The 27,742-nt window shown below is 42.4% G+C and overlaps 1 protein-coding gene across 7 annotated transcripts in view; it reads right to left on the bottom strand.

The window, feature by feature from the left end:
- Nucleotides 1–27,742, bottom strand: part of cep128 (centrosomal protein 128) — an 83,940-nt gene that overhangs the window by 22,073 nt on the left and 34,125 nt on the right. For 4 of the 7 annotated variants that reach the window (XM_076873659.1, XM_076873661.1, XM_024805212.2 and 1 more), the window contains 16 exons: nt 26,931–27,017; nt 26,038–26,158; nt 25,767–25,885; nt 18,236–18,336; nt 17,267–17,339; nt 16,553–16,675; nt 13,900–13,986; nt 13,321–13,395; nt 13,010–13,157; nt 10,765–10,904; nt 9,446–9,517; nt 9,038–9,223; nt 5,406–5,594; nt 4,684–5,145; nt 2,866–3,030; nt 1,259–1,423 (listed from right to left, as the gene is read on the bottom strand). In XM_076873659.1, the coding sequence (XP_076729774.1) occupies nt 1,259–1,423; nt 2,866–3,030; nt 4,684–5,145; nt 5,406–5,594; nt 9,038–9,223; nt 9,446–9,517; nt 10,765–10,904; nt 13,010–13,157; nt 13,321–13,395; nt 13,900–13,986; nt 16,553–16,675; nt 17,267–17,339; nt 18,236–18,336; nt 25,767–25,885; nt 26,038–26,158; nt 26,931–26,984 (2,280 nt within the window). In that variant the 5' untranslated portion in view covers nt 26,985–27,017. The remainder of the gene's footprint in view (nt 1–1,258; nt 1,424–2,865; nt 3,031–4,683; nt 5,146–5,405; nt 5,595–9,037; nt 9,224–9,445; nt 9,518–10,764; nt 10,905–13,009; nt 13,158–13,320; nt 13,396–13,899; nt 13,987–16,552; nt 16,676–17,266; nt 17,340–18,235; nt 18,337–25,766; nt 25,886–26,037; nt 26,159–26,930; nt 27,018–27,742) is intronic. The other 3 variants (XM_076873657.1, XM_076873656.1, XM_076873658.1) reach the window with 3 other exon arrangements.

The following is a 27,742-nucleotide window of genomic DNA, read 5'->3' as shown; positions in this document are numbered from 1 at the left end:
GCAGCACTGCAGGACCAGCTGGAGAAATCTATAAGAGCAGATAAGAGCAGCCAGGGTTCATTAGCCTGGAGCAGCAGAGGAAAACTAGCTTTAAGCGAAGTGGGTGGTGGGGGTGGGGTGGGGGGTTAAAGAATACACTCAGTAGGTAGTGTGGAGGCTTTACAGTCTAATAAGCAGATTTATAAGTGCATGGTTATGTACAGGTGGGTGATAAATAAATAGATCAAATAAGATATGGGGTATGGAACGTGGATGCTTCAGTCTGTTAAAAGGCAATGACACAGTTCACTTTTATATTCATTTTCCTCAAGACTTCATTCAAAGATGCTCACATTTACACAATGAGCCACAACACTCACTACTACTATTTTTCTCCCCATTTTCATTTCCTGTCTCACTGTGCAGAACCTCTTCTCAGCTCCTTTACTTTGTCAGACTACAGTCGTAGTTGTTATTAATGAGCCTTGTCAACCTGACCTGTCACAGACGTTACGCTAAATATTTGCTTTAGAAACGTTTCCATCTGAAATAGATGGGACATTGTAGAAAAACATGAAAGACATGCAAACTTGATCTTTTGCACTTTCTGTGACGTTAAAGAAAGTCTGAGCTTGATTTTCATGTTTTTTTTTCATGTGTGTCTGTTCATCATGGATTTTTGGACATAGAACAGATGAGTCATAACGAGTATTTCCTTTGGACTTTCTGTCTCTGGTAACACACACATGCAACATTTATATAAGCACAACAACACACACACACACACAAGCTTATCAGGTAAAACTTGTAACCAACTGTAAAATACTTTCCAAGGTTCTCAAAATAGTTGTTATTCTTGCCACTGGCAAATAAACAGAAGACACAGCCTTATGCAAAATCACAATACAAGAACAGGTCTCTTCAGCACAAGTCAATGTTATTATTCTGACAGTTAACAACAACTGAGCAAACAGTGGGACAAAACAAGACTGCTGCTGTCACTAACACTCCAGCCTGTAGAGACCTACTCTTGCCACACACTGTCCAGCATGAACCGACAAGAGAGGCAAACCTAACAAGAGACTGTTTAAGTTTGCATCTAGTGCAGCAACGACCGGAAGGACTATACACGTTTCTCCAGAGTATGTGGACTGGCAGGACTAGATTGTTACTTAGAAAATGATCCGTGCTTGTCAAATGTGCTGTGAATGTATAAAAGCAAGCTGACAGTATTCAACACCATTCAAAACACAAACAAAATGTAATAGGCAGGAAATACCTGGAGCTTGTCTTCGCCGTTCCTAGCCAGGCTGCGACAGGCTGCGTCTAGTTCCTCGCCCAAAGATGTAAGGACTGCCTCTTGCTCCGATTCCATTTCCAACACCTTCTGCTCCAACTTAACAAGTTCCGACTCCGAAACACGTCTCCGCTCGGCTGACCTGACCTGTGGAGAACGGCAGACAGCCGAGCGGAGTAGAGGTGCTGCAAATTAGCAGGTGTTTCAATTCATGCCATTGTAGTTTAAAAGACACTGATAAGAACTTTTTTTCTTCTTTCGTAGCATAAATGACATTTATGTCACCTGTTACAAGATTATTGTCAGATGTTCTGGTTTTCCTCAATAAACACATTCAGACTAACAAAAAACCGTGGGCATCAGACTTGTTCAGTTTCCTCTCAAAAAGCAGATACTACGTTTCTTTAGCTACAGTAGTTTCAGGGTCTCTACCAGGACACAGTCAATCAATACATTCAAGGATGGAAACCAAGTGATCAGTTCTGCCCTGGGAACATGGATCATTACCCTGTCCCTGAGATAATAAACTGCCCATGTTACATTAATAAGAGCCCTTTTTCTGCATGCAGACGATTTCAAATCAATAAATGGTTCCTGTGAAAAAGACCCATGCAACTTATCAGGGTCCTGTCAAAGAGGTGAATTGGGATTCAATACTTCATCAGCTGTTGTGAAGCCACTAAGGACATATTGATAAAGACTCTTTAAAATAGTGCTGATTTGGCACCACTTAACCCCTGGAACTCTTCTTATGTTTGGATTATCTGTCCTGAACACCTTCTGAACAGTGGAAAGTCGAAGCCTGATGGGCTCAGATTTTACCATCTGACTAAATGATACACACAGGTTAAACAGCTGGATTGAAATCGCTCAGCGGGAAAGTTAGAAGCAGCACAGTGTCTCTCTCACAAACTGAACTCAGCCTCAGTGCTGCTGGAAGGTGTGCCTCACTCTGAGCTAAAGCAAGAATTCCCACAGTTGGGAATTTGAAAAAGAATCACGAAAAAGGGAATGAAATGTTGCAGCACTGAGTTATACTTTTAAGCGTTATTATCGCTGCTGGAGAGCAATGGGTGTAAGGGCTCCGTCTATAGATAACAGTACTGTCTATAGATATTCCCTGCAGCCACTTTTTGGGGAAGAATCTTGCGAAAAAGGTTATAAAAAGTCACCAATTCTTGGGGAAAAGTGCTGATGATGATGATCTCTGCTGAGAGTGAGAGCGCCGACATGTAGAAAATAATCCCATTTCTAAACAGTTAATGCAATAATTTTGTTAAACCCTGTGAACCAAAGGTGAAAGGCTGCACCTGAGTCATATTTGATTTAAAATCCACTGTGGTGGTGTACAGAGGTTAAATCCTGTCAGTGTCCAGAAACATATGGACCTAACTGCAACAGCAACCAGTTTCTGTCATGCAGTCGCTGACTGCTTGCTCATAGCCAAATGTCTTGTGTTTCTATCAAGCAACAAATATCATATATTCCTAAAACGTAACATCTGCACAGACACACACATATATTAACAACTGGCCCGTAATATTAACCGAAGAATTTGGAAAAAGCACGCCCAAAGAAGCCAGGCTTACTTTGTCTTCCACTTCCTGTTTGAGTAGCTGGTATTTTCTGTGGAGAAGTGCATGCGCCTCCTCTTTTGTGCTCAGCTGTGCTGCCAGCTTATCACATTCATCCTTCATCCTGTCCAACTTGATGCGCAGCGCCCCACACAGCTCTTTGTCTGACGCTGCATCTGCCTAGAAGAGAGTGGATGTTTTTAATGCCATGATACACAGGTAATATTTCGAGATCATAAACACGGGCGGTTTATCCGGGGTAAAAAATTATCAACACTAAACAGGTGGCAGTTCTGGGAATACCATGAGTAAACAGAACAGATACAAGTTCTCATGTCACTGATTTGAACCCAGATTTAATTTATGCGCCAAATTTATCAGTGGATCCAAACATCTTAAGTCAGTTCTTGCAAGTAAAAGCTGATTTCACAATACAACGTGACATTATGTGCTGCAAAGCCAGAGAACATCAAGTAACAGGTCAAGAGAACGAATAACGAGTCCTGCTCAAGCTTGCAAAGGCAAGCCTCAGATTTTAGCTTTCTATATATAATAATAACGTAATAACTACACAGGATACAGTAAAGTGGAATGAATGACAATTATTCAGGACCGGGAGTGACACAAACAGAGGAAAAAATGGAAAAACATTAAAAGCAAATAAATTCTAAATGGAGGGAAGCAGAAGGAGAGCGATTAAGACAGAGCGAGGCAGGGGAGAGGGAGAGGAGGAGAAATCATGAGTAAGAGGACAAGGACGTGGAAATGTGAATATTTTAAGCCATTTCTGACAGTTGACTGTGTCATAACTGTAATACAGGCTTCTGGCTATGATACGTGAATATTGGGTGGGCTTCTGAGGGACATCTGCCGCCCCTGTAGGCTCATATTTAAAAACATTCCAGCAAACGCCCTTGTCCTTACCGCACTTGGAAATGGCACCATTACAATGAGCTATGTCAGATATTAATGCCATTCAGCGCAGCTAATGGGCTAAACTCAGCCATATCAGGGAGGACCATGCCCCTTAAGAAACAATGTACCCGGGAGGGCTCATCTTTGGAGATACTGAAGGTGGGAGGGGGGTGTGGGTGCAGTGGGACCGAGTCAAGTGAAGTTCCTATCTCCAACAGTGCCTTGATGAGACTTTAGGGGGTCTGATATCTGGGTTTTTAAATATTCACGCTTGGAGCTGTAGAATGGCCCCACAGATCCACAGGGCACCACACACCATTAAAAGCTCAGCTATCCTCGATTCACCAGTACTCAGAGGACAGGGTCACGACCAATGAAGAAAATTACGCTAAATGAGAATTTAGTCTGTGTCTCACTGGGTCGGAAATATACCAGATGTTTAGCTGCTGGGGTACGTTACCCTGCACTGAATTTGTAGAAATGCCAATTAAAGTTTGGCGCCCTGTGATCCATGCCTGGGTAGGGACACCTTGAACATCTGAAAAGGTTTGACAAAATAAAAGCATTTGATGCAGTTTTTAGAGTTTAGCTTTGATGAGGAATATTTAAAAAGAGAGAATTCTTGGATTTGGAGAATAAATAGCTACAGCGAGCAGCTTAGCCCAGAACAAAGACTAAAAAGAGCAAGAATAGTTTTGTTCAAAGTTAATAATGTATTTCTTGTATTTTGCTTAATCCTCAAAAAAAGCCTGAAGATTATGTGTCAGATTATTTCTGGGCTGTTAACAGTTACCACACAGCTAACTGACACTCGTGTAAATAATGCCTCTGGATTTTTTCACTCTTGCTGATACCGGTGATTATACTAAGCTATCCATTTCCACATTAGCTGTACAACATCTTAATGATCACAGCTACCTTCAGCTCTCTCATTTGTGCCTGTGTTTCGTCTCGCTCCTGACAGCAGACCTGTAGCATGTCCTGCACTTCACGAGCCTTCTTTGCATTGCTGTCCTCCATTGTGGCCTTCAAGCCGTCTAGCTCCTTCTGATGCACCTCTCTCTCGAGCTGCAGCTGCTTGCTGAGCACAGTCCGTTCTTCCTGTAGCGCTGTCAGCTTGGCCTGAAGCTCTGATGTGCTCTTTTGGAGCTCCTTCCTGCAGTTCTCCTCTTCAGACAACCGCTGGGCGAGCTGGGCGTGGGCTGCAGTCATCTGCTTCAGGGCAGCCTGGAGCTCAGCATGTGCGTCCTGGTCCCTCTGAAAACGGCGAGCTTGGGTGTCAGCTTGTTCTTGCAGCCTCTGGTTCTCTTCTTTCAGTCTTGCTCGGACGGCGGCCTGACGCCGAGTCTCATCCTCGAGGGTGGCTGAGGCCTCCCTCACCTGGGGTTGGGAGTCCTGTTAGGATCTTATCACAGCTCTTTAATGACTCTAATGCAACATCTTATATGGATTTTTGGATTTTACATGAAAAATAAAAAACAAATAAGCAATTAAAAAGGAATTACTCAGATTACTCGATTGAGATTTTTCAATAAAATCCCTGCAGTGCTAGACATTTGAAAACACTGCTGCATATTTTAAAATCCTAGTAATTAAAATAATGAAGAAGGAGAAATCTATCTGGGTGTTGGACCCCACACCTCCCGGATTTCCTGCTGCAGTGACAACTGGCGCTGGTGTGTCTCCGACAGCTCCACGTCCTTGCGGTGGAGCTCCTCTTCACGTTGGGCCAAGCGGCCTAGGATTTCAGCGAGCTCCCTGCGGGCTGCTTCAGTCTGCTGGCTCAGCGCCTTCAGCTGGGCTTGAGAGTTTTCCTTTTCCCTGGCTGCCTGGAGGGAGAGAGAGAGCGGGAGCAATAAAGAGAACGAGCCGGGTAGAGGAAGAGAAAAAAAAGATGAATGAAGAATGACAAATGAAGAAGAGGAGGGAGATGGTGTACAAAGAAGAGCTCTGACAATGATGATGAGTGCATGAGAAAGAGTGACAGAGAGACGGAGCGGGGGGAAACATATGCAGTACCAGCTCCTGCACTGATAGGAAAATGCTTGCACTCAGCTTCTCGATAAGGGACAATGGTCAGGTCTGCTCAAGGCAGATTGCTTCTAATACTCCGGCTTTGACTGGAATTTGCAGAGACTTTGCAGCAGCTCAGAGCCTAATCATTTAATTGAGCACTTGATTCTCTCCCCTAATTCATTAAGAGGGCAAAAATGATTTTGTAATTAATTCGCATCACGTCGAGTGTGCCAGGTGGGAGTCGGTCTGACTGTCTGTCTGTGAGGCACAAGGTGCTGACTGCCAGTTTGGAGGTGACTCCTTCAGTCCGAATGGGATGGGAATCGATGGGGGGTGACGTCTAAGCTAATAACAATAGACGGGCGTTAATTATTTAACGAAACACGACCACTTTAACATACCAAGCAACGGTAATCTATTTGTGGTCATGGCGGGTGAATTCAAAATGCATTATTCAAAAGTTTAAATTGGACGATGACACAAAGTCGTCCTCTATGACACGAAGACAAAATGAAGGATGAATGAACACGAACAAAGAGAGGAGTCAGGGATGCAGTGATTCTGATGTTTATGCTTTTCCTGATTTCTTTGTCTTATAAATATTGTTACAATGGAGGATGCTCATATTAATATCACCAGACTTTCAAATGATGTACTTGTAATCCCTGAGAGGTCAAATTTCTGGTGTCAGACTGCGATTAACATCCTTTCACATTCAGTTTTTTCTACTCCTCCTTCTCCTTGATGTCACTAAGCACTGTATCAAGGCCCAGTAAAAGGTAAATAAGGAGTATTTTGGCAAAGCTACTTTAGTGAGCCCAAAAATAAAAGGTTTATATAAATTCACTTCATTCAATGAAGTGGCTCAGCCAATCACATGGCAGAAACTCGGGGCATTTTGGCACGTAAACATGGTCATCACAGCCGAGTCAGGGAATAGGGGAGAAAGGTGATTTAAGGGACTTTGAAACGTGGCAAAGCTGTGGTCTGAGAGTTTGAGTAACTGCTGATCTGCTGGGATTTTTCTTGCACAACCATCTCAAGGGTTTATAGAGAACGGCCCAAAAAAGAGAAAATATCCAGCGAGAGGCGGTTCTCTGGGCAAAAATGCTTGTCGATGCCAGAAGTCAGAGGAGAATGACCAGCATCAACTCCACTTTAAACTCCACAGCCTGCCTCAGTGGTGTTGCTGAATGTGTCCGTGCCTTTAGGACCACAGTGTACCGATCCTCTCACAAAGATGCCACGAAGTTCAAATAATCTCTGGGTTCTGGAACATGACAGTGAGTTCACTGTACTCAAATGGCCTCCACAGCTGCCACATGTGAATCCAGTTGAGCACCTTTGAGATGTGGTGGAACGGAAAATTCACGTAATAAATGCAGCTGAAAAGAAGCTGCAGGAACTGTGTGATGCATTAAAATCTGTGAGGAATGTTTCCAGCACCCTGCTATATCGTGTAGCCATGAAGCATTAAGCTGAGTCTGAAGACAAACAAAGGATCCAGGTGAGGTATACCCAATGAACTGTCTGGTGGTTACACGTTTTCTTGTCTACAAGCAGCATCTATCACAATCAAGCCTCTTATGAGGATTTACAATTGCAATTTGGGACAGGAAGCTGATAACATCACACCATTAGCATGTTCTTGATTACATTTGCTCACCTTACACTTTACAAACACTTACATATTCAGGCTCCTCAGGTGCTCAATGACCTCTGGGGTCTGGGCTTTGTAACACATGGATCATACAGTGGGAATTGTGTCATTATGCAAATCATTAACTGGACAAATATTTCCTGTTTGTGCTGGATTTTGGCTCACAGGGCTTCATACTCCTGTTGTAATGTTCTGTCTATATTCTGAGTTCAGATTGTGCTTTTTGTTGACTCCTGTATATTTGGTTTAAAAGTCCATCTAGATACAAGAATTATCTCAGATTAATTAATTAATTGCAATACAAACTTCCCAAAATATGTTACAACAAACATTTAAACAAAATAAACACATTTTACAACACAGCTAGAAACACAAAGTTGCTAACAAACATGAAACATCAGGAAAACAGGACAGGCTGTAACTACTAGTTTTGTGGTGTCCATAACGTCCACATTAGTTGCCAGTATTATGTATGTAACTGTAGCCTTCCATCATCCAACCACGTATCCTGACCTCACTGAGCAGCACAGCTACAGTTTTGTTTCTCCCTGCTGCCCGAGGCGTCACTACTGAAGCTGATAACTGCATTTTAGTACAGACATTATTGATCACTTCACTTTTCACAACACACCAACAAAGTCACAGAAGTTGTGCGTGAGCCAGACTCTGCTGCTAAGACAAAGCAACAAAGAGGCTTGGTTCTAGCTAACAGTGGTGCCAGCTGTAACACAGCCTGTACCTGCAGCAGCAGCAGCAGAGGGCGGAGGTGGAGCATTTAAGACACAACTGCCACTAATGCTGAATTTATGCTGCAGTTTCCCACCAGATCCAGCTAGATTTCCCACAGTGAACCTTTGGTGGTTCACCTGAGAGCTCTCACTTTGATCAATTATAAACCGAAAGCACTACCAGAGCCAACAGAGCAAAGTGGTTTTAGCAGTCCTGGTTTAACTTGCGCTAATACACATTAAAAGCTAACCGGTGGCACGATCTTGTACACAGTACAATGTATTCTGTACGTACAACGCTTTTTTCACGTTTCATTGCAAAGATGAAAGCCTCTCACGTGGTTTTAGAGTTAAAAGAACACATTAATATGAACCTAGGCTGGACATTCACACATGATTCATGAAAAATGTTGTTTTGCAGAAGCAATCAAGTGATTCAGCACTCTGCAGCCGTAAGGTTATTCGACCCACAGTGGGTGGATTAAAGAAAACAGCCAAAATCAATGCAGTGGATGCTGAGATATTTAGATTTTCTGGCCCTTAATACGGGTCAAGCTCTTAACGCTGACATTTCCCATAATGTCACTCATTAGCACCTTTCATTAGACCCCGGCTGAGTCCAAATCAGGAGAGCGAAGCGCTGCTTGAGATAAGGAAACCAATTTTGATGTGTAAAATTGGCAGAGTGCCCATTTTGAAAAGAGCAAAGATGTAGTTTTACAGACAGGGCAGATCAGTTCACTGGAATCAATGACGTTTTAAGATTCTTGCTTTTTATTTCAGCGCTGAAAGTCAACATTAACAGGATCAGCTGCTTCTGTGAGCTGTGTCCAAAAAAACTGCTATGAAAGCATCTGCTTCAACCAACCTGTGAGGCCTTGTCAGTATGAAGTTGAGCCCGAGCCCTCGCCTCCTCCAGCTCCTTCTGCAGTCTCCTGCACTTTGCCCTCCACTGGCGCACAGCCTCTTGGGCTCTGGTCTTCAATTCATCTCTGCTCCTTGTGCTCTCGAGGAGTAATGCCTCCGTCTCTCTCCTCTCTGCTTGCCCTCGGCTCTGAAAGGAAGACTGAATTTATGAATAAAATGTATATTCATCCTTTAGAATATAAAATCGTGTGCAACCATTCCCATACAAGAAGAATCTCAAGCATCTTATTACCACAGGATTAGTTTATTCACATCTTAATATTAAAATCTGATAAAGTTGTGGCTTAGAATAAAGAGGTAAACATCATGTGAGTGTACTTCAGTATAAAAGGTTGATTATTTAAGCGACCTGTATGTCCCTCAGCTGTTCCAGCATTCGCTGCTGCTGTTGTTCTCGCACCGCCAGGTCTGACGATAATTCCTTGTATATATAGAAAAGAAAGGTCAAGGTGTGTGTCTCTGTGGAGCAGAGAATTGCATTTTAGATTATTTCAGTGAGTGACTATTGCTAGTGTGAGGGGGGGTTGGGGAAGCAGGAAAAAGGGAGAGTGGAATAATGGGTTTATGCTGGGTAGGAAAAAAGAAAAAGGAGGAGAGAAGCAAAGAAAAAAAGGTGTGATATATTTAGAGTAAAGATAAAGAATAAAGGGTTGGCATGACAGAGCTAAGAAAGAGACAAAAGACAAAGACAGAGAGAGGTCAGAGGCGGCTGAGGGTGTTTACACGCTACGTACAATTGGATTATCTACATCGCTGGTCTGAAAAGTAATCTAAAAGAAGAGCTGCTCTGGATTAACGTAATATCCACAAGAAAATCACAATCTCTTTGAAGTTGCAAGTTTGAAGTGGAAAGCAAGGGTAAATAAGGTAACCCTGTTGCCGTTTAGGCGTTTATACTGAATAAGGCTGTCAGTTAGGAGTAATTAGTCATACACTGATTAGTCATAGACCTATTAGACTGTATATAAATTCAGCCACTGAAAAATTGAATCTTCCATCCCATTCTCCTCATTATACTTCATTTTTCTCATTTACCACTAAAAATGAAACACTTCCAACGTCTATTTCGATTTAGACATAAAAACGGCACGAGACGCCCCAGGTGATACATGCAAACACCCGCATATTCTCTCAGCACCTACTCTGCAATAGGGGAAGTGTGGGTGTTTAAACACATTTTCAGTAAAAGAAACATCAGAGATTAGAGAAATGTGCCAATGCTTGAAGTGCAGCTATTTCTACTAACAATTTATTGATACCAACTGCAGCCTTGAACGCCCCAACTTTGCAAGGAATTGCAATACTCTTTTTTTCCCTCCTTCTTCTTCTTACATCTTGTTTCAGTGATGGGAGTGACACATTGCACCAGTTTGAGAAGGATAAATGACTGCCTGTTGACTCCTGATCTATTCCAAATGTCGCTTCATCTGACGATATAAAAGGGATCAAGGGGTATGGAGCAGGCAGGGGATGCGACCGTGGAGGAGAAGCAACAGACCCACATACATAACCTCAGCACGGGGTGGAGACAGCAGCATGGGCAGAATCAAAAGCATGCTTGTGATGTGTTCGTTTGAACTCCAGCTGAGACTTCTTTAGTCTTTGGAGTAAGACGACCCGAGAAATGCACCGTCTTTCTTTTTTGAACCACCTGTGACTCGCACACACCTTCAACTGTAAGCTGAGCTGGACCCTCTCCCTCTCTTTACAGTCCAGAGCCCTCTTCAGTTCTTCGACTTCACCACGGACCGAGGCTTTGCACAGCTGAACACGCAGTTCTGCCACTTCCTTTTCCAGGTCTGAGCGATCTATTGACACATGCACACCACTATCAGCAGACGTACATCCAGAGTGCTGTTACTGCACGGTGGAAACAAAATATAAAAAAAGTGGAACAAAAATGACAATCAACAGGTAAGCTACAGCATCGGGTTTTTGGGTTTATTTTTTAAGGGAAATGTAATAAGATTCACTCTCAGTTTATTTTCAGAATTCTTTTGCAAACTGTCCTTCAGCAACAGCTGGTCCCCCCAGGTGCCACACGGCGTGGTCCCACTGCTCCTAGAGCTCACAATGGGTATAATGCCGTGGATGATATTCTCTACATGGGCCACTAAAGTTAAAGACTTGGTCACTTTGGTCACCGACCAAACATCTGGCGAACAGAATACAAAAGTAGTGAAAAGTTCTGCGACTCATGAAGGATTCTCCACAACTTAAGTACTGATTTGTAGAAGCACGCTATGAGGATTTAATGAAGTTATTATGAACTAAGAAATAATCTTTCACTCAACCTAATACTAAACAGCACAAACCCTTACATAACCTAACCTTCTAGAAAACGTGAGACACTTAAAGAATCTCTCATTTTGGAGCTTTCACTGCCTTTAAAGACACTTTGATGTCCTAAAATCAATGTTGCAAAAAAAACAGACGCACAGAGTTGGATTTTCAATATTTTTCTCAAATATACACTCAATTTTTTCTCCTTTCATGGTAATAAATCTTTGATATTCTGTGTAGTTCAAACCAATTCTCAGTCCTCTCACCAACATTTAAGTTTTCCTTTCACCATCTTGTTTCTTGCTGGCACTGAAGCCTTTTTACTTTGCTCTGCATTAACCAATCAAACCTTCAAGACAGAAACACAAAAACACGACACGAGGATAACGGGGGATGTAAGATAAGCTTCTAACTTTATTTTTATTCTTGAACTCAACTAGAGTAGTTTTACACTTTGCATGATTTACTGTTAAATATAAAAAATACTGTTCTTAATCTTTTATTGGGCTGCCTCTGTGTCCATCCTCTCTATGAAACACAGTTTTAAGCCCCAGTCAAACACGCCTACAGACTGGTCTGCAACCACCTCGCAACCTCTGGTCATGAGAGAAAAATGTGTATTCCTGCTTGCAAATTGTTCCTGGAGGTTGGTGGCAGCTTGTGTGAGTGGTGCTACAGCACCACTCACGCAGCTCTAGAGACGGGTCAGTGACTCCCTGGTAACCACCAGTTGCTAGGGAGAAGTGCATATTTCCTGCACAGTTGGCAAGAGGTTGCACGAGATTGCAAAAAATGTCATGTTAGAATGGTTGCACCAAAAACGTCCTGGAGACTTGTCTGCAAACACTCAGAAACTTCTTTCAAAGGAGTGGAACTGAAAAGTGCAACGCAAATTGTGAAAGCAATCACAAAAACGTGCAGCGCCCTCTTTGCACAACAACTGATTTCCCCTGGCAACAGCCTGCAACCCCTTTCCAGACATTCAGGGAGTACACAGTTGTTGATAGTGATAGGACCCTGCTCCTGTGGTCACTGACCGCCCTCTAGGCCTGTGTGACTGAGGCTTTAGCTCCTCTTTCTTCTGATTCGCAGCCCCCCCTAAAAACAACAGCAGAGCCATCATGAGTAAAAAAAGCCTAGTTAAGTATAGATCGACTGGAAGCCCAAGATTTTGGCTGGTAGAGATGAGCTACACACAATGATGTTATTATTTGAAAATGTTTAAAACGAGCATCCACGTGACAGATAAATCATCCCACGATTTAAAAATTTCAGTATATCTTGTGAACACATTGTGAATGAATGTAAGTCCACACTCAAGTTTTCACAGTGAGCAGGCTGCATTTTTTGTTTTGCTCTGTTGTCTTGCATCACCTTCTCTGCGTTTCATTTCTGCTGCTCGCTTGTAACTGTGCTGTTTTGCTGTGTTTTACTGAACACCCCGAGTATTGAGCAAAAGAAGGAAACAGAGCTGTCGGTGTTTCATTTCACAACTCTGTACATTTAAAACCCGAAAGTTGTCATCCTAAAAAACAAAATCTTAGCATCCATTTCCACTGGCACAGCAATCTTTAAAACCATCCATTTAACTTGCATCCATACACTCTCTTCTCCCCTGACAACCGAATACCTGGCCCTTGCAGCCCACCTCTTCCACCATCCTTGTCAGCATAGCTGCCATGTGGCTGAGCACTGGGCCGAGAAGTCTCCAGCCGTGCCCTCTCATGCCCCGTCTTCTCCTCCCTTGTCCTTTGCAGCTCGCAGCGCATGTCCTCCACCTGGGGATCATCAGCCGTGTAAGAAAACGCAGAAAAAAGACATCCGACTGTCTGACAGCAGGCAGAACAACACTGAAGATTTCCAAAAAGTCTCTTCTCATCTTACTGTTTTGTCTCATGAGCTTTACTGGTTTACATACAATCAGGCAGAGGACAAACAAACCTGTTGAACGAGGGACTCTCTGCTATCTTCTGACTGTTCCAGCAGTCTTCTGGCTCTCTCTAGTTCCTGCCCCATCTGAGGACAGCGAAGCAAAAACAATTTACATGAACAGGTGTTTCAGAATTTGAACAGTATCAGGGTTTAATCCAGAAACTTACAGCAGAACGAAACAAAAATCATCAAAACAAATTCAATGTTTTAAACTTAACTTTCCTTGCCTGGAAAATAATAGACATATCTGTTCAACAAAAATTCCCAAATAAGAAGAAAATGAACAATCTGTCAAATAAGTACAAATCATAGCCTTCACATTTTGAGCCACAATTAAGTTTTCTATATCAGTAAATAAAAAGTAAACATTATAATTTGTATTACTGCAATTATGAAAACCGTAACATTAAATAGAAAGTTTCAATGTCATTTTCAGCTACAATGCAATAATAAAGTCTCTGCATGCCTTATTTAAAACGATCGTTGAAGCAGTACGGCAAAAACTGAAACCAAGATTCTCGAAGGCGTTTAGATCATCCCAAATTTTCTCTAATGCAAAAACGCTCCTTTAACACTCAGTTTCTTTACCTTGGATTTCTCCCTGTCTGCTTTGAGCAGCCTGGCTGCCATCTTCTCCGCTCTTTCACTGGCTCCAATTTGGCATCTCCCTAAAGTCTAAAACACACAAACAAAATTCCATGCAGGAAACACCGTGTATTATTGTGAGACACTATAAAGATGACACATGAGAAGTGCTATTGCATCACAGTATCCCCTGCCCTCCCCCCATCATCATCGCCTTTTTCTTGGAACGAGATACTGGCACCATGGTGGATTTGTACAAGAGCTTAGATCCCACTCCATCCCACTCACTCTAAGCGGGCTGTGGTGATGAATTACCGGCTGCTAGCAATAACATCTACCCAAGTGACTCATCATCTATTTGATTCACATCACAGCGGGCCCATCGGTGGGGAATAAATGTGCCCTCTGCTCTCCCTCCTCTCCTGCTCTTTAGTAGTGAAAGAGATTATTTTCCTCTTCATTTCCTCATGCTTGTTTATTTACCCTTAATTTTTGGGCAAATGCATTATTTCCCATCGCCCTGGGCCCCGCTGGTGTCCCATTAGGGCACGACAGAGGAGAGGGATGCAAATGAATTGGTAGCTACCATCACTACACAGCGTGTTGAAAAACTCTTGCTCACACAGGTTATCAGTCTGGATACACAGCGCCCCTCTGTGGTTCACCGGTAAAATACAACAGACGTGACAGATTGGGAGAAGATACAGATGAACCAAGAAATATCATTAAGCGGCATTATGCTGATGATCTATAATGTGGAGGGTTTGTGTGGTTAAATGTAAAGTAGCAATAGAAATGAGTAATAACACAAGATAATGCGCATCAAGCTACATCACTAAAGTGCACCTAATGACAGCGCTTTCACAGCCACTTGTGCTTTTAGACAAATCACGTCTTGACAACGATCGTGATTGGCATTAAATATAAGAAAGCAGCAATTTCTTGCTTAGCAACCATCTGCACTATAACAACGCAATTACTTAGTGTGTTTTATAGTCTCATAAAGCAGAACGAGCTTTAAGAACCTTATAGAATCTGTTATTGAAGGTACAGTAAGCATGAAAGCCACTAGAAACCTCGATGTTTCCCTGCTCTGTAACTGTATTTGTGAGGGAGAATAACCATCCTTGTATCTAAACCTGTAGAAGCTCACTAATCCCACCAAGTATGCTTATTTTGACTTCCCACAAATTCTGAACAGACAACCTGTTTTTGTTTCTACGGTCCACTATACTTTCACTGTAATATCTCTGTACCACAGATGGCAGCGTTATTATGTTGGGAAAATCCCAGTGTAACAAAAGACTGCCTGAAAGCCCCGCGCTGTTTTGTGGAAGGTGCTACTGACATGCTTTCATCAGCCAAATTTCTGCATATGTGACAAAGAAGGACTAAAGAGAGATTTGAACGTGTAACCTTTCCAACTGATCTCAAAGACTATTTTGGTTAAAGGTGAAACTGCTGATGAGCCCGTCTGTACATAATAAATCTGATTGTCCAGTAAACCTCAAAACATCTATTATATTTTCATTGAGTGTTCACTCTTCTGATGAATTTGAGCTTGTTTTCTTTATGCTGCGCAGCAAAACAAACTCTTCTTTATTTGCGCCTAAAATGCCATCCAAACTTTTCTAAAGCAGTTTCCCATTCACAGACTTTACCTGGGTAAGCTGCTGAGGTGTATTATTGGTAATCCAAACACATTTGGCACACACTCCTTTCAGCACTTTTGTATCAGTCTTAAATGGCCTGTATTTATATAGCGCTTTACTAGTCCCTAAGGACCCCAAAGCGCTTCACATATCCAGTCATCCACCCATTCACACACACATTCACACACTGGTGATGGCAGCTACATTGTAGCCACAGCCACCCTGGGGCGCACTGACAGAGGTCTTAGACAGTCTTAGACAAAAACACCAGCGATTTAACACCGGACAATCCCCTCGCTCTTATTTGGTAAAGAAAGTAGGTCCTTTGCGCCGACCCTTTCCATCTCTTGTTCGCCTGCTGGCTGGCTCGGGGCCAGGTTGTGCTTGTTGCTGTCCTCCATATTAATGCAAATGCTTCCCCAAAACATGGAGCAGAATGATCGCTGTCGTTATCCCTTCTAAACTGCAATGATTGATGAAAAGCTGGACTGAGAAGCAGCTCATTGTGTTTATTATTATTCATTTATTTTCCACAAGTGTTTGTCCAATTAGATATCTGCCAGAGAAACGTATTATTTTGGTAATAATTCCATTCTGAAAGTGTGTGCGCCTCATTTCATGACACACATCTGTGGGAAACACGGACCAACACATTCTTATGCAACGGCAGAAGGAACACGAATAAATATATAATCACATTTGCACGAGGCTTGTATTACTACAGGAACTCTGTGTTGCTGTATAATCTATTGTAGAATTTGCATTTTTAAAATCTTGGATGAATTATAGATATATTTGTGATTAAGATCAACTTTGCTGATCACCAGGTAACACGGATGCCAGTCATAACTTTAATATTCACTTGGCGCTTTTAAGTGTTGTCTCTAATAAATGAATGTGGTCATTAGTTATAGTTAAATCGTTCCACTGAATTCATGTGCCTCCATCTTGCCCCTAGCGATAAGAGCCAGGTGTGGGAGGTGAGTGGCGAGGAGTGGTGTCACCTCCTGCGGCTCGTCAGACGCGGCCGCCCGCTGCTCCGGCCTCCTCTCTCCGCCCATGCTCCTCTGTTCGCCGTGCATCTCTCTCTCCAGCTCCTGCAGACGCCGCTCCACACGAGACGACACCTACAGACGGCGAGAGAGAGAATGAGCGCTCCTCGGGTCACGCGAACATTCGCGCCGGCGCAGGAATGGCATCAGCGTGCGATAGATGAGAAAACAGGAAATTAAAAGTGCGGATGATAAAAATATCTTTCATAACTGACTGAGTGTATTACATTCGCGTTGCAGCGCCTCCCTGCCTAATCAGGAAGCATCATATCCACCTGTAAAAAGCTTTATCTTGTCACGCCCACAGACAGGATGAGATAAAAAATATTAAACATATTGGGCGTCATGTGGGGCTGTGTATTTGTCACAGTACTGATGGTGCAGTAACAAGCTGTGTGCCTGGAAATTAAAGGGAAATATTTGCTAAAGTTGGAGCACTATGAGCCTACTTTAAAAAAAAAAGAGGAAGCCATTTGTCTTTTGCCATTTTCTATTCCAGAAACTCCAGCTATTTGCATATTCCATGCTTTATACAGCAGCTTTCATCCATCAAAATTTGTGATGCGATGGCCTTAAATTCTGGATGCCTCCGCTTTTCTTTACACATTCACAGAGCCAGAAAGCACACTTGAAGTACTGGCAATGAAATACACAGCCACAACTCACTGAGTCCTGTCTCAGGGAAGCTGTCATGTGCTCTGTGAGGCTTTCCATCGCCCGCCTGGTGTCAATATCAGCCCTACAAAAGAAGGGAAAAAACAAAAACAGACAAATCAAGCTGGCTGAAAATATTTACACTGCAAAACACTGGAAATACTATTCCAGGACCCATAAATGCATTATTTGACAGCACTAAAAAATAATTATGCAGCTTCGGATGCTGAAATACGACGCTGGATCAATTTGCTCTGGTCAGCGGCGCTGGGTAGGAGTGATTTTTAATAACTTCAAAATGTCAAATTCTAATCCGTTTTGACTGCACGGCGCCGTCTCTTTAAGTTCCCTGTGACACTTTTATCACCTTTTCATTAAGGAGACTTCACAGAGATGGAAACCGTGCTTCTGTTTGCAAACCCCAAGCAAAAAACTTTTTTTATGTTCGGTGCATATGAAAAGTAAAAGATCAATATTCCAACACTGTCTTCCCAGAGCTGAGAACTTAAACTGATGACTCTGTGGGCAGAAGTGAAGAAGAAGAGACTATAAAAGCCTGCTTGCATTCATTGTGGCTTACCAAAACAGTGCGACATACATAGTAATGCTCTTGGAAACGTATCGCTCTTCAATTTAATAAACTGTAAGAGAGCCGTCTGCTGTTACTAAGCCACATTTGTTTTTCAAAAAACAACCTATTGTAATGAGCGTTTTTTTCAGAGGTCAATGCAGTCAGACTGAATACAAATGAGAATAATCGTATTTAGTGTGTCTGAACGACTCTGCAGCTTTTCTAATTTGGCAAAGAGAAACTAGCACCAGTGCTGCTCTGGCTAACGGTTTAATTATGCTACTTGACAACAACAAACCATTATTGGAGATTTGGCCATAAAATGACTTTTGCAGTAACATAAAAACAATAGCTGTCAAATTCAATTGTGAATGTGTTGTGTGAGAAGGTATGAGCTTTTATGTTCAGACTTCAGATACCGGTTCCTCCGGAGGATTTCTCTATCCAGGTCATCAGACAGTCTCTGCTGGTCACAACGCAGATCCCTCATGGACTGGTGCAGGGTATGAATCTGTGTGAGACAGCCACAAACCCACGCTGAATACAAAACGCGAGACACGAGCAGGGCACGGCTGAGCGGCGCTCCACATCGCTGCATCGTGAAAACACACTACAGATATCTGAAAGGGAAAAACTAACACAAATGAAAACCCATGTGAATAAAATGATGTTGATGGAAAATGCTGCAGTGAGCGCACTCTCGCTGACAGGGGCTAGAAACACAGCATATTTCTCCCATACTGGCGACTCTTCATTGGCTGCCAGTGAATTTAAAATCCTTCTCTACACATACAAGATCTTAATAATCAGGCCCCATCTTATATTAAGTACCTCATATCACCATGTTAGAAGAGGTCATGTGGAACCAGTTTGGATTCGGGACACAGACACCGTCTCTACTTTTAAGATTAGGCTTAAAACTTTCCTTTCTGATGAAGCATGTACAGTTGTTAGTGCGGGATCAGGTGACCCTGAGCCCTCCTAGACTGCTGGGTGTTTCCCATGATGCACTCAGTATTTCTTTGTCACTCATGTCTCTGCATTTCATCATTAGTCATTATTAATCTCTGGCTCTGCCCAGTACTGTTTCCTTTATCCCGTTTTCCCCTCAACCCCCAGAAGGTTGCGGCAGATGGCCGCCCCTCCCTGCTCGTCCAGTCCCACCAGAGATTTCTTCCTGTTAACAGGGAGTTTTTCCTTCCCACTGCCAAGTGTTTGCTCATAGGGGACTGTGCTATAGTTCGGGTTTTCTCTCTATTATTCTACAATCCTTACCTTACAATATAAAGTGCCTTGAGCTAACTGTTGTTGTTATTTGGTGCTATAAAAAGACTTAAATTCAACTGAACTGACACGTTAGGCCAAAGGTGGCGTAATAAATGTCTTATTTACAGGTGATTGCTGCTGTCCAGTGAAAACATGCAACCACACAGATGCCATATTGGTTCAGAGAGCTGTGCCTCCTGACAATGAAAGTTTCAGGAGGCATTTTGGTTTGTTACAAATACTAGAACTATATTTATTATACAGGATGCAGAGGTAAGTTTACACCATAATCCTCATCTTATATGAACAGTAGCTCAGGTGATAGACCAGTAAGGTGAGCGGTTCAATCTGCTCCAGTCTGCATGCCTTGGGCAAGATATTAACCCCAAATCTCTCTCCGATGCATCCATCAGAGTGTAACTGTGTGTGAGTGTTAGATAGAAGCACTAGAAAAAAGTGTTTTTTAAGGCAAATTGTGTAAAGCACTTTAAGTGGTCAGCTAGACTAGAAAAGCGTATATAAGAACCAGTCCATTTACCATTAGTAATCATAAACAGTTCAATGATATAATGTTTAAAAAGAGTAATCCAATCCTCCGGCTCCTTTTTGTGTTGTTGGGCCATCAAACTAATGTGATTACTCCCATCACTTAAATAAATTTACAGTCTGATTCTGTGAAACTCTGACTTGGAATAAGAGCTGTAGATGAGTTATTTACTCTCTTATCTTCAGTTCTGCTGTTGATAATCGTCTCTTAACTTTCTCAGTTGGGACTCAACAAACAGGACAGTCTGTCTGAACTCTGCCTCAACCTCCATGTCCCATCAGTGTCATTACAGGGCTCGCAAAATCGCTAGCCCGACGTCCCGGGGCTAGTGATATTTCCAGTCGGGCTACCAAAATCTATCTCAGCCCTGCCCGTCGGGCTATCATAGGAAGTAAAAATATATGACAATGCCTTTGCTTTCTTTCGCAAATGTAGCTGAGTAATTAGCTGAGTCCTCATCAAAGAACAGTGCTCTTTAATGAATGCAGCACATAACTTTACATCGTAGAGGTAACAGGGAGACATATCGAGTTATCAGATAGCCGTCTTAACTATATTCTAACTCTACAATTTCCCGACTGCACTTTCCTCTTATTTCACGACACCACCCTCTAGTGGTGCAATATGGTATAGTCAGACAGGACACAACATCACTCACTAGCTTACTCTTCAAACGTGGCACGTGAAATCTCCCGCAGCAAGCTTAAACGTGCTAGAGGTTGACTGCGCAGAGAATTTAAAAAAAAAAAAATCTCTGGCATGTGTAAAGACAGATGGATTTACGCAGGTATTTTAGTTCTGCTGAGCCAAAAAAGACAGGTCAGGATGAAGAAGGGACAGGCAAAGAAAGGCCTACCACAAAGCGGAAAAGTTATGATAAATCAGATTACGAGGCAAAAAGAAAGCGCAGTTTTTTGGATTCATGGACAAAAGAATTTCTGTGGCTGGAATATGACAAGGTAAATAACATGATGTTCTGCCGGGTGTGTCGTGAGTTTCCCTCTATTGCTGAGTCGACAAGCGCCTTTGTTACTGGGACCACTAATTTTAGGAAAGACCCCATCAGAACTCATGAGAAATCTCTGCATCACAAGAAATGCATTGGTGCTCAGTCTGCAGCATCTGTCCCAGAACAAACACCAATTGCAAAAACCATACTAAAAATAAACAAAGCACAACAAGAAGTCCTGAAAAAGCTGTTTAGAACTGCGTACTATGTTGCAAAGAGTGAACTACCACTGGCAAAATTTAGCAGTCTTTGCAAACTTCAGAAAGCAAATGGCCTAGATCTTGGTTCCACTTACCTCAATGACCATGCTTGCAGAGAGTTTATTGGAGCAATAGCACAAAATTCAAGAGACCAGATTGTAAAGGAAATTCAAGAAAGCAGGTTCTTATCCATTCTTGCAGATGGCAGTACAGACACTGGTATAATAGAACAGGAGTTGGTTCACGTCAGGTATGTGAGGGATAATGGTGACATAGCCACATACATGATCAAATGTCAGCCAGTCAAGAGTGCAAATGCTGCAGGTATTTTAGAGGCTATTGATGAAGCAGTGAACACCATGGGTATCAGAGAGGACACATGGAAAAAGAAAGTAGTGTGTGCAAATTTTGATGGTGCTGCAGTGATGATGGGTGAGAAAACAGGAGTAGCTGGGAGACTGAAACAGAGGATACCCCACATCATAACAATCCACTGTGTGGCACACAAACTAGAGCTAGTCGTGCTGGATAGCGTGAAAGGCTGTGAGTACCTGGTGAAATTTGAAGATACACTGAAAACCATCTTTAAGATGTACTACTATTCCCCAAAGAAGCGAAGAGAGCTGACAGAAATAAGTGAACTGCTAAATGAGAGGCTGGCACATTTCAGTGGGCTGAAGAGCACGCGGTGGCTTCCAAGCCGGCTGAGATGTCTAAAGGCTGTGGAAAAAAATTACACTCCCACTGTTGTTCATATGGAGAACATGGCAGAAGGAAGTGATGTCAAAGCCGAGGATGCAGCCAAGGCTAAGGGGGTGGTGCAGGAGATGAAGACTGAGAAATTTGTTCGCTTCCTGCATTTCATGTTGGACTACAGTACCATCTTGAGGTTGGGAAGAGTTCCACAGCTCTGGAAAACCTCCTGTGTTGTACCAGTGCCAAAGACTTCACACCCCAAGGACCTCAACAGCTACAGGCCGGTGGCTCTGACATCCCACCTGATGAAGACCCTGGAGCGGTTGGTCCTGGCTCAGCTTCGGCGCCTAATAAGCTCATCACTGGACCCACTTCAGTTTGCCTACCAGCCTGGCATTGGAGCGGATGATGCCGTCATTCACCTCCTACATCGTTCCCTCGCTCACCTGGAGACCGCTGGAAGCACTGTGAGAATCATGTTCTTTGATTTCTCCAGTGCCTTCAACACCATTCTTCCCTCGGTTCTAAAGGACAAGCTGGTGAACTCTGGAGTGGACCATCACCTCACTACCTGGATCCTGGACTACCTCACCGACCGACCACAGTATGTGAGGACTCAGGGCTGTGTGTCGGACAGGGTCGTCTGCAGTACGGGGGCCCCACAGGGAACGGTTCTGGCTCCGTTCCTCTTCACCATCTACACTGCAGACTTCTCCCACAATTCCACCCAGTGCTTCCTGCAGAAGTTCTCTGATGACTCTGCAATAGTCGGCCTCATCACTGATGGGGACGACAAGGAGTACAGAGGTCTGACCCGAGACTTTGTGGACTGGTGCCAGCTGAACTACCTCCAGATCAACGCCAGTAAAACCAAGGAACTGGTGGTAGACTTCCGCAGGCACAAGCATTCTCCACTGCAACCACTGAACATCCAAGGTATGGACATTGAGGCTGTGGACAGCTACAGGTACCTTGGTGTTCATCTGAACAATAGACTGGACTGGACTCATAACTCAGACGCCCTCTACAGGAAAGGGCAGAGCAGGCTGTACCTGCTGCGGAGACTCAGGTCGTTTGGAGTGGAGGGCCCACTCCTGAAGAAATTCTATGACTCTGTTGTGGCTTCTGCTATCTTTTATGGTGTGGTCTGCTGGGGCGGCAGCATCTCTGCTGGGGACAGGAAGAGACTGAACAGGGTGATCCGAAGGGCCAGCTCTGTTCTAGGATGCCCTCTGGACCCAGTGGAGGTGGTGAGTGACAGGAGAACGGCGGCTAAGCTGTCATCCCTGATGGACAACATCTCCCACCCCATGCAGCAGACTGTGACAGCACTGAGCAGCTCCTTCAGTGGGAGACTGCGGCACCCACGGTGTGGGACGGAGAGATTTCGCAGGTCTTTCCTCCCCACTGCTGTCAGACTCCATAATAAAGACTTTAACTGATCAAGCACACACATCCATACATATGCAATAATACTAAGTGCAATAATCCTTTCTGTCATCGTTGTATTTTTACTCAGTTGTATATAGTATTTGTATTTGTATTCTATTTTTATCTTATTGTATATTTTTATTCTATTTTATTCTACTGTATATAGTATTTTATTTTATTCTATTCTGTACAGTTGTGTACTGTATTTATTCTTATTGTATTCTAATTTTTGCCTCATAACTTTTGCACTGTCCACTTCCTGCTGTGACAAAACAAATTTCCCACGTGTGGGACTAATAAAGGTTATCTTATCTTATCTTATCTTATCTTATCCAAGTGCTCTACTGATTTTCAGCATGATAACCTAAACATCACACGAACAAATCAGTTAGTTGAGAGCACAACATCACGCTTACTCAGCCTAAAAACAAAACCAGGAGAATATCAGAAAACCTTGGACACAAAGTTCACAGCGAACCAGGATGGTAGCATTTGCTACTGTGGAACTCAGCTAACAAAAAGTCAGCGACCTGCTAGAAGAGGTGAGGGAACAGACAAAGACACCTTTGGTGCAGAGATCCAGAAGATTATTGACAACACAGTCAAGTACATGGACAACAGATTTAAAAATCTCCATGAAAAGCCTCTCTCTTGTTTCAAGGTTTTTGACCCTTCCACTCTTCCCTACCCCAGAGAAGAACTAGCAAATTATGGGGATGAAGAGGTGGGTTATCTTGTCACACATTTTGCCTGTTTGCTAGATGCAGAAGAGAAAGAGAAAATTCCACAAGAATGGATGGATCTAAAAGTGTGGCTTGCAGAACGCCGGGGTCGCAAAGTAGATTGCTTGTACAGAGATCTCCTCTCTGAGAATCCAGAACATCTCTCTCATATCTTGTTGCTGGTGAAATTAATGCTGACACTTAGTCCATCGACAGCCATCTGTGAGAGAGGATTTTCTTGCATGAACCGAGTGAAGACAACACATCGTACCTCTCTACACCCTGAAACACTGAATGACTGCATGCAACTCTCCATTAATGGGGAAACAGTTGAATCTTTTTGCCCTGACAAGTCGATTCGTTTCTGGATGTTTTCTGGAAAAGGTTCAAGACACCTGGATCATAAAACCCCGACAAGAACAAAGAGCAGTGAAATGGAGGGCAATGCACAGGAAGAGAAAGCTGATGAAGGAGATGCTATGCCCTCAACGTCGAGTGGCATTTTCTCATCCGAGACTTCAGTGGAAATTTCAGATTCAGGATCTGACACAGACTAATTCATGTTCTACACAGTTCTAACAAGTTCACAGAAAATTCTGTTTAATTAGAACCAGATATTTGAGTTGATTGTAATGTTTACACAGTTGTTGTAATTTGTGTTTTAACAATTTTTTAATTGATGTTTTGTTTCCTTTACAATATTATACAATAAAAATAATCTTTTTTTATTCGGGCTACTCAAATTTATTTCGGGCTACCAAAAACTAAAGAGTGTCTGCCCGAAGGGCTACCAGGGATTTTAAAATTTTGCGAGCCCTGCATTAAAGAGATTTAACACACATACAGATTAATTAAGGACTAGTTAAGACGATAACACATAAAAGTGACATAGCCGACTGACAAATAATAACCAGCTTTCTCCTACACTATGAAAAATATTCATGAGATTCAAATGTTCATCTATTTTTCTAATTTTTGTTAGCCTCATTTAGTGTCAGACTAATCCCCTGAAATACTGGATTTAGGTTACTGGATTATCATAACTATCCATCTCTCTATCCATCCTCTTAACCGCTTATCAAGTTCAGCAGATAACCTATTGTTATGTATCAAATGAAAGAGGTTTATTCAAATAGGAGATGATAAATCAGCATATCACCTGATGCTTTCTTTCATTCAAAAAATTAAATAGCAGCAAAAAAGTCTGTCAGGAAAACGTCAGTAGCCACAGTCAGAATCCCTGACCAAGACGGCAGCAGCAGAGACACATCCACAGAACCCGATACTGCACTTATGGGTTGTAATTGAACAGCCAATTTTGCTTAGGAGGTTTCTAATTAAGTTAAATGACCCAGAAGTATTGTTTTGGCAGTCACAGTAAGAGCTGCACAAATTCTACAAAAACTGAATAAAAGTGCTTCAAAGCTTCCTTTACCTCCATCAGCAGAGGATACATTACACCATTCTTTAGGAAAGTAGGAGGTCATTCCCATAATCTATAGCGACTGAAAATGATCAACAAATCTGACAAGATAGCACAGCTCATGTATTAAACATGACATCCATGTCCACAACCTGATCCTATGTTTTTAATTTTTATCACACAGCAACAACCACAGTTTAACTCTTACACGACTACAATAAAATTGGCTTCTTGTTGAGCTTTTGCATTGTTAGAAGAACGCAGATTTATAAAAACTTTCTAATTTCAGATTATGAGCTGTATTAACTGATCAAAGTGCCTTTAAGTTCCACTGTTGTTCAGCTGGTAAGAACATGCTGAGGTGGAGTAAGTTGTGCATTTTCTAATCTATGTTGTGGATGTTGTACTTTTCAATACAGCAGACATCCGCTGTGACACTGTAAAGGAGTCTAGCGTACACTATCCTCCTCTTTACTTATCAAGTCTCCTTCACACCTTTCCTTGACCCCATGACATTTTCCACTGTGGCCAGTGAAAAGTAACTTTTTTGGACTATACAACATACTCTATGTGGATCTACCCAATATGCCCTCTAGTGGCAATATGCTGAACGTGAATGAAGCACTAGCTGGTCTGTTGTTCCTTACACCGTCTCCTTCCAGGCTTGTTTCCTTGAAGCGAACATTGGCAGATTGAGACCTCCTCCTCCTTCCTGGAGGGCTCGTGTAATCCTTAAGTGGAGAAGTGGGGTAGAAACGCTGGCCTTCTGAAATCACAAGCATACATTTTATCAGAGGTTTGCTTTGCAAACTAACAAACAATATAAACATATAGCAGGAAGTAGAACACTTTCATACTCTGAAAAAGACTTACTAAACAAAACTCGATCACTGGTTCTACTGGTCATTTTTTTCATACCTGATCCTGAGGAAGCTTCCAGGTCGCTGGTATGCAGGGTGGAGGCTGAGGAGCTCCGAACCCCGTTGGATCGCCTCTGTGTCTGCAGCTGGCTGATTGACTCCTCTAGGTTCTCCCTAAGCTGATGCATGAAAAAGTATAAATGACTTAGAAGGAGGCAGAGAGACGTTTTTGTTGTTGTTTTTAAGCATAAATGGGAGTGTCGTATTTGGGGCCCTTTCTTAACATACTTAGAGAGAATGGATTTGACCTCACTGTCAGCATCTGATGATCCATCTCTAACCAGCCATCTCTGACTGCTTAGTGTTGCTACCAAAGGCCCCATGCAGCTGTGTATGATAAATGGGTTCAACTGGCAAACTGACCCCTAAGAAGTCACTCCCCATTTTTCTATTTTTCTGGGGGCTTTTCCTTCTTTTCCATACAGTTTGTCCTTGTTGATTGCCTTATGTATACTGATGTATAATGCTGTCAGCAGAAACTGATCTAATAAACATATAGTTGGCAAAAAATTGGGAGTGTCATTCACTTAAAAAAACCTGAATAAAAAGGCATAAATTAGTGGGTGAAACTGCTAGAATTAAGATGTGCTTTATTTATCACAAACTTTGGGAAATTCTTGTATTATAGTAGCCTTAACATAAAACATACAGCAAAACAGCTTAAATAAAAGACAACAAAACAAACTAAATAAGGAAAAAAAGGACATCGATCATCAAATTCTAAATAAATAATTTTAAAAAATGAAACTAACTTCAAGTGTAAACTCAAGAAAAAAACCTAAATGGCTCTATAACGTAAAATAGCTAAATAAAGCAGAATAAAACAGCCTTAACATATGTAGTACAGCAATAAAATAAAATAGAAGACATCTAAGAGAACAGGCATCTCACCAGTGCCATGGCTTCAGCCTGGTCGTCTGTGTGCTCCCTGTACTGACCCAGCATCTTGTCTACTTTGGTCAAGTTCCTGCTGGTGTCCTGCCATTAAGACACTTCCAGTTAAAGACTGCTGAAATGTGTTAAGGATTCAAAACAGGCTATGGATACAGAGCTATCCATCCATCCATTCATTTTATTATATATACAGGTGCTTTCATTAGCCGGAAACCACAGGTGGAAAAAAGCACATGAAAGACAAAAGGATGTCTCTGACACCAGTGGTTATTTTTTCATTCCCAAACTATGAATGTTAATTATGAATTTATACCAACACTAAATCTTTTGTGGCAAGTTTGACTGGTATCCATTTATTACTCATGTAAATAGGGAATACATGCCATTTAAGCAGGTTAATTCTCCAAAGAAGAGACACAAAAACAGGAGCACTCTGAATCAGACAAACACAAGGAAGAGCATCACTGCATTATGCTGCCTTCTCACACGGCAATTGATTTTTCTTTTCTTTTACATAATAACAATTGAACCATAAACTGATGGAAAACCCTACATTTAAAAAGTGTATAAACATCATTTAAATGCAGTAACTAAAGAGTCTGATACTGAAAATTTGCCGAAAAAAGGCCAACAGACCATTGTTCAGTGTGTTCCCAGCCCATGATGAGATGAAACTTATACCTAAGTGATTTGTTATCTCCCAACACCTGACTTGGTCGTATGGTTGGGGACAAACACAGGTGAATGCTTGCAGGTGGACCCTGAACAGATCCACATAGCATGTCTTTTGACGCAAACCTGCGCAAAGT

This window comes from Maylandia zebra, linkage group LG15 (genome assembly GCF_041146795.1).
Source record: "Maylandia zebra isolate NMK-2024a linkage group LG15, Mzebra_GT3a, whole genome shotgun sequence".
Lineage (NCBI taxonomy): Eukaryota > Metazoa > Chordata > Actinopteri > Cichliformes > Cichlidae > Maylandia > Maylandia zebra.
The sequence above is the reverse complement of the archived record's forward strand: the minus strand, read 5'-3'. Positions and strand labels throughout refer to the sequence as shown.